Below are 12,256 nucleotides of genomic sequence, written 5' to 3'. Positions count from 1 at the left end.
CGGGGGAAAACATAAAAATATTTACAGGATAAGGAAAAAACACCTAGTTCTTTTCTCAACTTATATACCAACTGTAAAAAATAACGTGGACATTAATTTCAACTTAGTAATAATATATAATTATAATTTGAAAACTTACTGCGTTCCTCTTAGATCCATGGCATTATACTGGTAAGGGGAATCCTTCTCCTGTTACCAAAGTTATAGTAAGTCAAATTTGCCTCTTTCGCGTCAAATTACCACTCCCTAAGACTCATCAGCATTTCATCAGTGTGGCGTTTCTCTGAATAACAGTATTGTGGCAAATCGTCTAGTGTTTTTGATGGCCGTAACTGATGGACTTTTTAAATAAAATCTATCAGACTGGCTGGACTGATGATAATTCGAGTGTAATGCAGTTGTCATTACGTTGTTCATCGAAACATCACTTCCGAATGGTTTCAATCTTTAAATACTTGCAACAAAAATGTTTTCTTGTCGTCTTGTTTATACAGACCACTTCAGCCCATCAGTCATTTCATCAGCCGATTTTTGTTGGTTTGACTTATTGCAAACTGATGAAATACTGATCGTGCAAGGTCCGCCAGAGCAACACCCTGACCGTCAAGTTGTGGATAAAATCCGGCTCAATAGGTTACGGTGAGCGGGTCAATTAATCCATATGGATGAGGATGATCCAGTCCGCAAAGTCCATAAGGGCAATATCTATGGTATAAAGAGAAGACGAGGCAGACTCTGCCTAAGATGGAGCGATGGCGGAGATCATGACGTCAGACAGCTTTTGGGGATATCGAGGTCCAGCCGACCTCGGCGCAAAACCGGGATGTCTGGAATTCCTTATTAAGGCAGACCTAGACCGGATACCGATTGTTGCACCGTTGATGATGATGATGAAGGTCAGCCTCAAAAATAAAATGTCAGTATTAAATCGAATTTTAACAGGCACAATAAATACACTAGGAGCTTATAACCATCGTCTACCCAAATATTGTCGCATAAAAGATCAACAAAACTTTTCACCTGAAGCGCTGTGCTTCCGGTTTCCGCCTTAATGAGATTTCGGTCAGTTTGTGTTCTCTGCTATGTTGTTTACTAGTTTTAACAAGAGTCGTGGGCTCAGTTCCCGATTTTCTGTAGTTATGTTTTAGTGAATAAAGACGTAGCTCTCCCAATAACAATGAATTTTTATTGATGTAAATTGTTTTTTACTATGTTTGATGATATGATTTTACTCTGAGATTTTTTATATACATCGAAATTTACTTGGCTAATCTTTTGATCCTAATTACATGTCCCTGATTACATCCCTTCATTACCTTCCCCGTTAACATTACGCATATCTAATTATTCGAACAATTTTCTTCACTTATGCAAGGGTTTTCATCGTCTACATATGCCCCCCAAATTTTACCTTCAAGGGTACAGTCGCTTCCATTTTATATGGGCAGACATCATACATCTCTAAGTACACAAAAAGATAAGTTGCAATTTAAAAGGGTACTTTGAAGGTATCGCATAGATAAGAAATATTGTTAAAAAGCAAATGAATTTCCAATTTACAGACTTTCAATGTGATTGCAATTCATTTGCCAAAGAACGTAATTTAATTACCATCGCCATCAAGTTTTGAAATCTTGATCGATTACTGTTGTTGTTTTACGATGCTGATGTAACGAAGAGTTGTAAGTTCCAATTGAGTAATGATAAACAATTCTACTGATACCTACAGGAGAAAATTGATTCAGATTATTCACGACACAGTTGCCTAGTTCACGGAATAACAACGAATATTTCACAAAAATTTTTAAAATTTTTCCCGGTATTTTTCTTATGTCATGTTAAAAAATGGTAACTTTTACTATTTAGTAGGTTCACCCTATCCGTATATAATTCTACAAAATTATTCGTTGTACTGGTTAGGATTGTCTCATTCATAGTTTCCCCGTCTGGTTGTTCTGGTGAGATTGTTCGCGGTGGGTGTAAGATGGTGTGGCGTTGAAATCACTTCTAACTGTTTCTTCTTCCGTTTTAGTGGTCTTCACTATATTTACCAGTTGTGGAAAATACAAAATAGAGTGAAGTGGTAACAATTCGGCGTAATTGAAGAGTCGCTTTTTGTGAGAGACCATCTTTCCATGGAAACGTCGGAAGTGATTGTCATAAACGAAAACGAACCAGAATCACCCGAAATGGACGTGGATATCTTAGTTCAGGACAATGATACGTAAGTCACACCGAGTATAATAGAAATAACAATAACGGCGGCTCCCTTACTCCGTCAGACACCCTTTAGCCCAAGTGTGGGAGGTCGGAGCGATGAAATAGAACAGTCAGCACTTCTTGCCTTTGACAGATTGCACTTTTTCGACGAAAGCCTTCTTCAGAAATGCGGTCAACGCAATGGTGGCCTGTTTTATTCATTTAGTAGATGTTTAGACGAAGAAATCGGGCTTATCACCCAAACCGGGGACTTGCGGTTGAGGTTGTTTCGTAAGTCCCCCATTACCACAGCGCTGTCATTGCGTGCGCACGGAAATGGCAGCGCAATGGTCTGCATTAGCCTAAATGAGGCCTAGGACATGAGGTCGGCTATCTCCCAACAGATATTAAAAAAAAAAATACTTTGCGAGTCAACAAACATGACGAGGTGACTCAGGCTGCATGAACCCATTGTCGTTTCGGTCAACCTTTCTGTCATTCCAATCGACTTGGATGTTCGATTTAGTTTATTTTGGCCAACAAGTTGTCAGCGCGTTTCTCGCGCAAAACTTCAATGGTATCAAACTATAATTGTTTGTTTGCGCAGAAGAAAAGGAGAATCTGGCGGCAAATCGGGACGCAGCGAAATGAGATTTGAGACAATTGCTGAAATTGGACGTGAGTGAAATTCTGGATGGTCTGGATGGGTGATCATTGGTGATGATGTTTTAACGGTCCAACGGAGGATTTGATTACGACCCTAAATCCAATCATATAAAGCGTCTTGTTGTTGCTTGTAGTTCCTGCTGCACTTATTTGGAAATTTGGGTGAACAAGTAATTGATTACTAGGGTGAAACAACAAAGGAGCAAAGACTGAAGATCACCACCAATGAAACAAACGTTCTTATTCCAATGGATCAACACATTCTTCGGATTAGCATAGAAAATCAGAATATTGAAGGCTTCGAGCAATTTTTCTAATCAGATAACGATCTTGATGATGGTGGCATTGAGCATAGAACAGTTAGGGTTACGGGCTTCCCGGGATATAGGCGTTATTACTGTAACCATGATCATGGATTTGCTGGCATAGAATCATTCATCATAACATGAAGCGCATCCTACATTATGCGGCTCTGGAATGCTTTTTTTGAGCGGTGGGTAGTAACCATTTCATAGTTTTCGGGCTTTGCTCAGAGTTTTGTTTGCATAGTTATTTTATCTATTTAGCGAAATTGAACTTAGGGCCAATAAGTTCTTCCTATTCTTTTTAAGGTTTTGTGTAAAATAAAATCGATATACTCTGTCTGGCTGTCCGTCCATCTATTTGTCAAGACACTTCCTCAGAAACGGTCGCTCTTATTGATTCAAAATTGAGCGGAACGGTGGGAACTGCGAACTGTGCTCTTTGACATTGATATTGATGGTCCCCAGAATGCTCGCTTTCTATAACGATGTAAGCGAAATGAGATGGTGGGACCCTTGGAGAGTACTCCTCTCCCTCCTGTGGCATTGCGCTTTTGTTCTCTGGAAAGCCAAGCGGTTGCGGACGCGAATCCGATATTGGATTGTTATTGGCTGCCATCGGAAAAAGCGCTCTTTTGATCTGAAAGATGATTTGACTGCGAGGTTTCAGTTCAGGCTAAATTGCAACACAATTACACAATGCTTTGCACCAACGAAGATTTTTGATATAGTAAAGAAGGATGCTTTCTGTGAGCAATTACATATATTCAGTTTAGTAGAGGCTTGCTAAAGATGATATTGTCATGGTGATGAGTAATCTGAATGACAAGGTGGGCTCTGACAAAACTTTGTTTGGAAATGTGTTGGGAATGCGCAATCCTAGTGACCTTAACGACAATGGTGGGAGGTTTGTTGAATTTCTACAGATTTCAGCGCCTGGTCTTTTATGACAGAGCTTACCCCATGTTGGGTATCGGAGTATAGCAAAAATCCTTGGAATATTTGCTTAAGGCTCTTAGGCCACAACAAAGATTACCAATCCTTGGGACGGGTAATGGGGCTAGTAAAACTAGTAATGGAAAACATCACGGATTGATCATAGTCTACTTTATTCAATTCTTTCTCATTTATATACAAAATTATTTCTTACCTTAAATGCTTAATCAACAAATTATAATTCTTTGCAAAAATCTAGATTGCATATTCAACAAGAATTCTTGGTTGTAATTCGTTCGTCTTGACCGTGATGAATTTCCGTCAGCGTTTTGTTCCCTATATTATTGCAGGCACAGTTGATATGCGTCGATTACCTGTTCGTACCTGGTGAGCACGTTTTGTGATGCAAGGTGAAGATCGCTGACTTGAGTATGGGGCATTGATAGATTAAATGCTTGTTTTGTATTTTGTATTTCATTCAGTTTATCTCTTGATGTGGTTCAATTCTTTTGATTTATACAGCGAAAACTGTTCGATGATCTGTTTCTCGAACACCCCATAAAGTCAGTTCAGTTCCAACTGACCGATACCGTACGAACAAACCAATTGACAGCTTTACGGTCAGCAGTAGATTTATGAGTTGTTTTCTGGAACTGCATAACAATAGAGGCGCTGACATTAGCGTCGAAAGAGATCACCATCTAATGGTCATTTGTCTTTGCTTGCGTGTTGTACCCGCAATTCTCGTAGGGTTCGGGAGCTGCGACCCCCCAAGTTTAACATTGACTGCTTATATAATTCAGCTGTTATTCGACAGTGGGAGAGCTATCTTGCTGATCGGGCGGCAGATAACTGAAACAATTTGCCTGATAATATTTTAGAGCATGAGCAGCGCCATAAAAAGCAATTTTTGAAGAGGCGTCACAAGATCTGACTAACTGTGGAACTATGGGAACGGATCGAAGAACGCAAGGATTCGAAGGCCGTATAACATGTGCTGTAGTCCCGCCTTTGTGGATGAAATTGTTAGTTACCGTCAAATGCAAATACGGACTGCTCCTCTTCATCAGAGTAAACCGCTGGGTTCGGTGGTTTGCCCATAGAGGGGTCCGTGAACGTGCGTAGACGTGGTTAATGCGCTATGCCCCATTAAGGGATAAATGGCAACAATATATTTCTAGACCGGCTTTTATTCGCAACTGAGCTTCTGTTAGTATCTTACCTAAAACAGGGATTCTAAAGTTGACATCATTACTAATCATAAAATAAATTTTATCAGGAAACCTTACCACCATAGCTTGGTTGTATTTTGTTCCATTTTGAGGTTTTTGTGTGAAACAAAATCTTATTAAAATTAGTTTACTGTGCCTCTGTCAATCACACCCATTTTCCCATAAACTGGTATTCTTATTAATACTATATGGTGGAAAGGTTGGAACCGCCTCGCATGGAATAGGTAACATCTACGTTAAATTTAAAGAGGTGTAAATTTTTTTTTACTAATATGGACTTGATTAGTACTTTCGGAAGCTGATTTTAATTTTGACATCGGTAAATAGTCTGACAAACAAAATGCATGAAAATTTCAAGTTTGGTACAAATAGTGTAGATTTTTGGATAACGCCGTGGACCATGCTGAGTTTCGGGGTTGGAACTGTGAAACTGGTAATTCACGCCGCGTAGTTGTTTATTAGGAAACAAACTGAGAAACAAAAGACAAAAAACTTCTTTTTCCTGGCGAAAACAAATATGTAAACCACTATTATCTCATCGTCCTAAAAATTCGGTAGAATCCCTAGTATTAATAAAATTGCTTTGACGGTTATAGTTAATATCTTGTTCTAAATCATGTTGTGGTAAACGATTTTTATTGTATTTGATTTTGTTGACAATTTGTATAAGTGGATGCATAAATAAATTGTAGTTATGTCAAGGGGTGAGTGATTCTAAAAAAAATAAACAGCTATAGAAATTCCTATTTTAAAGAAATTTCCTGTAAACATGTGTTATGACCTATCTTCTAGTAAAATACAAACTTTTTGCAATTTTACTTTCTAGTGTCGCATATTGAAAACGCAAATATTGTTTTTATGGTTGCAACGGCTCTCGAGAAACTTGTCACTCTCCACGTTTCTGGGGCGGTCTACTCGCTGGCCATCTTGGGATAGTGAGCTCCACTGTATGTGGCACCCAGCAACGCAATTGTCCCCCTTCCCCTTAATTGAAACTTCTGCCTTCTGATCAACACGTCTGCGGCCAATTGACCTGTGCGACGATGAGTTGTTCGTTTAGAATTGTGTCAGTGATAAGTCGAAGACAAGACGACGGCTTGGGATTTTTAAGTAACTGTGGAGATGTTGTTCCATATTGTACCCCTAGGAGGTGGCTGATAGGAACGTGAGCTAACACACAGACAGTAATATTATATCTATGGGGGACCAAATTTTGTCACAATAATGGCAAATTACTACATTTTAGAAATTTAGCCGGAAATCCCCTTAAGTTCATGCTAGAACTGAAAAGAAGAAAAATTGGCACTTGCATAAGAGATAACATAAAGCATAACTTTGAAGGAAATCCAACCCTTATTAACAAAGTTATAGAAGGTGAAATTTTTAGATTTTGTGTGAATTTCGAGCATTCTAAACCGTGTATGACGTCATATCAGAAAATATCAATTCTTCAATACCACACAAAGTGAGCTTACGTGAATAGGAGGTCGGAGGGAAACATTTCGTTTTAGTTTTTTATTTTATATATCAATATCAATTACTCCAGACAGGCATATATATATGAAGCTTTGGGGTAGTGCCTAATTCAGATATATTGGGTTGGGGAAAAAGTAATGTCATATTTATGATCGAATTTTAACGCTTTATATAACATACTTGGAATTATCCGATTTATGTCAGATATGCGCCATTTTGTTCGCAAACTTGTTGCTATTTAGAAAGCAACTCCATTATCCCCCTCTTATAAAACCCCCCCTCCTTATTTGCAAAAAAACTCAGACAGCCATATTTCGCAAGCTTCTTTTGAGGCGAACTTAGTAGCACCAAGAGCGTTTTGCATGGACCGGAAGAGATGGTAATCACTTGGTGCCAGGTCCGGACTATACGGTGGGTGCGATAGGACATACCATCCGAGCTCCCGTAGCTTCTGGCGGATCATCAAAAATGTGTGAGGCCGAGCGTTGTCCTGGTGGAACAGAACACCATTCCTATTAACCAATCCTGGCCGCTTCTGGTCAATCGGCTGCTTCAAACGGTCAAGTTGCTCACAGTAGAAGACCGAATTGAGGGTCTGGCCATAGTTGAGCAGCTCATAGTGGATGACTCCCTTCCAATCGCACCAAACACACAGCAAAACCTTATAATAATAATAATAATCGTTGACACAACAATCCATATTGGATCAGGGCCTTGAAATCTGTTAAATAATAATCGTTGACACAACAATCCATATTGGATCAGGGCCTTGAAATCTGTTAGAGCACTTCATTCAAGACCGCAACGGTACACTAGGAGGCAATGTGGTCAGCATTGTGCTCGCCCGAAATTATTACCCTGATTTGACTCAGGCACTCATTCACAGCTGAGTCGACTGGTATCCGACGTCAAATCACGATACAAATCCCACTGCCATCAACGAGATTTGAACCGCGACCTTCCGTACGACAGCCTTGTGCTCTAACCACTCAGCTATCCGGAAAGCAAAACCTTCCTGGCCGTCAATCTGGGCTTGGCGATGGTTTGGGCCGGCACGCCGTGCTTCGACCACGATCTTTTTCGCTTGAGATTTTTTCCCGTCAGCTCGTGTGGCACTCAAACATCCAGTTTTTTTTTTAATCCAATCTTCCGCAAATGGTTCCAAACGGTTTTATGGTCCTTACCCCAATCGAGTGAATGCTCACGTACCAGTCTACTTGGATGATTTCGACGATTTTATCGGTTTGTACGACGATTGGCCTACCAGTACGGGGTGTATTTTCGACATCCACTACACCAGAACGAAATCGATGGAACCAACGCTGTGCTGTGCGAATCGTTACAGTATCGGACCCATAACCTTCACAATTTTTTTTGGCCACCTTCGTTGCATTTTTACCTCTCAGGTAGTAAAAATGTAAAATATGACAAATTTCTTCCTTGGTGGACGCCATGTTTGACGCGCTATAACTTGAGACTGAAATTTACGATCATAAAACTGTCAAAGAGACACCTGTAGCCCAGATTGTCGTCTTCAAATCACCGTATAGTATGACCCGATGCGATAAGTAAACCACAAGATATGTTTAAGTGTCGCCATTTATTGACAAAATACGACATTACTTTTTCCCCAATCTAATATTTGTACATTGGACAAGCGGTGTTCAATATACGTACGTTATATGTACATATGTATGCTTTTGTGCAGGAAGTAAATCGGAAATATGTGTATGATCAATTTATATACGTGCATATATAACTATAGTATTTGGTAATATGCAATGTTTGTTTGTTTAGGGTGAGCATATTATCTGCGTCTGTATGTACTTATTTTTTGTAGTTTAAAAAAAAATGAAGGAATATTTTGGGTTTTTAGCCATATATGTACGAATGGAAGAATGTGCATAGAGAGTTTCTGGCATAAGATGAACACAAAACCTTTATATCCAAAACCCCAGCTTCCGATATGAGGTTGACTATTATCAATACACTGCTTTACATTAAATTATTTATTTAAACAGCTTTCTAAAAAATAGAGGGCAATGGGATTTTTAACTATGTACACACGGAATTTTTATGCATTCATTGCTCCTCACATAGGGAAACACCAAACCTTTTATACCGCAAGCGTCAACCTAGATGCATGATTGGAATACGCATTTATTCGTACGATGATTTTCTATGCATGTATGTATGTATTCTTACTTCCGCAAGTGACTACAAATATTCGTATTTACGAATGTGAATACGAATTCCATTGGATTCATATTTCCAAGTGCGGATACGAATTCTTTTGCATAGAAATATTCATTTTCGGCTGAATTAACGAATATTAGCTCCTTAATAATCTGATCATGTGTTTGTTATGAACATCCTGAAGGCAACCCCTAATGAAAATGTGGTTAACCTGATTGCTCGTACGTTGCCGATCGTCCAAATCGTTTACCACTGCGATTTCAAAACGATCAGGCAACACGCACTGCTACATGTGACAGTAGCCATTTGAATCAATGAATCTACTCCTGGAATCGCGATAAATGCAGCAGAGGAGATTTCGCTGTGATTTCAAAGTAGCCACAAGTTACTTATTCACCATTCACAAAAATGTATTCAAACTGCGAGTAAATTTTTTCCGCACTCACCTCAATATCTCTCGGCCCGAACGGCCGTTGTAGCGATTTTTCTTCCTTTTTCAATTGATCTTGCGGCTTACTTTCCCCAACTTCGCAACTTGACAGAAAACTCATCCCGACCGTATGCCTATTCAACTAGAATCGCTTTTCAAAAGATGTCGTTCAATCTTCTTTGCATCTTTTTAAACAGTAAATTTGCAATTTCTTTTAAGTATGATCATGTGAAAATTAGCATTGGAAAAATTTGTTTTGAATTAACCAAGATTTACACTATATCCCAGTTTGTGGATTTTACATTGAAACTGATTTTTTAAAAATTATTTCAGCATTGCCGAAGAAAAGAAAAAGTTGGGAAATGATCAATACAAAGCACAAGACTACCAATCAGCGTTAAAATCATATACCGATGCCATCACTTTATCTCCAAAAACAGCAAGTTTTTACAATAACCGTGCTGCATGCCACATGATGTTACTGGACTACAAATCGGCATTAAGTGACGCTCGGCGGGCTATAGAGTTGGATAATACCTTCGAAAAAGCATACGTTCGTGTTGCGAAATGTTGCTTAATATTGGGTGATATAATCGGAACGGAGCAGGCTGTGCAAAAAGTCCTTGAGCTGGTCCCAAACAGCACTGCCGTTAAAGCAGAACAGCAAAATTGCGCTCAATTACGACAATTGGAGGAAAAGATTCAGAGTTTCTACGAAAAAAAAGTATACCGAACTGCAGTGTTTTTCCTAGATAACGCACTGAAAATAGCCCATGCATGCACCAGATATAAGATAATGAAAGCCGAATGCCTCTCGTTCTTGGGAAGAATAGATGAGGCGGCTGACATTGCGGTAAACATCATGAAAGTCGATACGACTTGTGCTGATGCAATTTACGTGCGAGGTCTTTGCTTATATTACAGTGACCACTTAGACAAAGGTATTGTGCACTTCGAACATGCCCTACAGTTAGATCCGGATCATCAAAAATCGAAAGAATGGCGTGTGAAATCTAAGGCTCTGAAAGATAAAAAAGAACGAGGTAATACGCAATTCAAAGCTGGTAAATATCGTGAAGCGCATGCTCTTTACACTGAAGCGTTGAATATTGACCCCTTCAACAAAGATATTAACAGTAAGCTGTATTATAACAGGGCGTTGGTAAACTCTAAGTTAGGTAATCTTCGTGAAGCGGTCGCTGATTGCTCTAAAGTGCTCGAAATCAATGATCAGTATCTAAAAGCCCTTCTGTTGCGTGCAAAATGTTATAACGATTTGGAGAAATACGAAGAGTGCGTGAAGGATTATGAGGCAGCATTGAAAATCCAAAAGACGCCTGACATCAAAAACTCCCTGCGTGATGCCAAATTCAACTTGAAGAAATCGAAACGTAAAGACTACTACAAGATTTTGGGTGTTTCGAAAAACGCAACAGATGAAGAGATTAAAAAAGCTTATCGGAAGAAAGCGCTTGTACACCATCCAGACCGTCATGCCAATTCATCCGATGCTGATAAAAAGGCTCAGGAACTTAAATTCAAAGAGGTTGGAGAAGCATACGCCATTCTGTCGGATTCAAAGAAAAAACTTCGTTATGATAACGGCCATGATCTTGACGACGAAGTCCAAGGTAAAAACCAATAGGAAATTTATTTTTTTTATCCTCAACGGTATATTTTGCTTTTCTTTCAGAATTCGATCCTAATCAAATGTTCCGACACTTTTTCCAGTTTTCCGGTGACGGCGCAAACACGTTCAGCTTCCAGTTTTAAGGTTTTATTTCATATACTCTCTATAATATGTTGTGTAGAACGAATAAATCTTGCTTACTTTATGCCCTTTGTCTTTCACATTCTCAGAGTTACTGTGCTAGTTAAACGAGGAATATCCTTGTACTTAAACTGTGAGCTGAAAATGTAATTTGCAAGTTAGGTTCCTAACAACTTGTAGACTAACAAAATTGTCGCGGTAGTATTACATTAAATACCTATTAACACGTGCATATAAAAGACGACCCTTAGGTCAATTATTGTTTTTTTTTATCTCTATAAAGCATGAATTGAATTTTCAATTATTTCCATGAAGTCTAGAGGGTCGATGATGATACTACTACTCTCTCAATTGTGTTAAAAAGAAATACAAAAAATAAATACCGAGTAAATTACAAGCGGCTGTGTTTTCATAATAGTTTCGACTGGAAGTGTGGTTGTATATCTGCGTAGAACCACATTATGTTGCATGGTGCGACGCACATGACGGCACTTGGAACTCTTAATGAAGCAACATTTCATATTATTACCACATCGGAAATGAATTGTGATTATTACATTAGCATCGGCAAACGAAACCTCCTTCCGGTAAGTATACTCAGCTGACCGGCACCATCTTCTAACGGTAAAACTATGAGAACATCTGAGAAAGTCTTGTGTGCAAAATATACGCAAACAAAACAATGCAAGTCAGTTGAAGAGCGTATGGCAGCTCCAGAGCGTAGGTACATTTTTAACAAACTTGTTGTAAAATCTAGTTGGCTTCCTCGAGGATGGATTCTCGTATTAATTGGTTTGGCCTCCATGAGCCAAATTGACCAGTAAATATCTCGATTTTTTAAAGTGAATGTTAACTTGTCACATCTGAAAAATCAACTTTTGTGCATAAGTTAAGATTTAAACTAAATCATATAAGAATGCACCGGGTTTTTTCGAAATACTTTAAAACATAAAAATCTTTTCGCTCTTCAAAACAAAAGGGAAAAGTTCAAAACTTGCAAACTGTCGCGCACTATTTATTTCGAAATGAAATTGTGGGTAGGTAGGTA

The 12,256-nt window shown here is 38.9% G+C and overlaps 1 protein-coding gene across 1 annotated transcript; it reads left to right on the top strand.

Moving 5' to 3' along the window:
• Positions 1 to 1,843: 1,843 nt before the first annotated feature.
• Positions 1,844 to 11,605, top strand: LOC119660436 (dnaJ homolog subfamily C member 7). The gene is made up of 4 exons (XM_038068990.1): positions 1,844 to 1,973; positions 2,033 to 2,224; positions 9,771 to 11,068; positions 11,131 to 11,605. Exons 2-4 carry the CDS (start codon positions 2,136 to 2,138, stop codon positions 11,208 to 11,210), a joined length of 1,467 nt encoding a protein of 488 aa, XP_037924918.1. The 5' UTR covers positions 1,844 to 1,973; positions 2,033 to 2,135; the 3' UTR covers positions 11,211 to 11,605.
• The last annotated feature ends 651 nt before the right edge of the window (positions 11,606 to 12,256 follow it).

This window comes from Hermetia illucens, chromosome 1 (assembly GCF_905115235.1).
Source record: "Hermetia illucens chromosome 1, iHerIll2.2.curated.20191125, whole genome shotgun sequence".
NCBI lineage: Eukaryota > Metazoa > Arthropoda > Insecta > Diptera > Stratiomyidae > Hermetia > Hermetia illucens.
The sequence above is the reverse complement of the archived record's forward strand: the minus strand, read 5'-3'. Positions and strand labels throughout refer to the sequence as shown.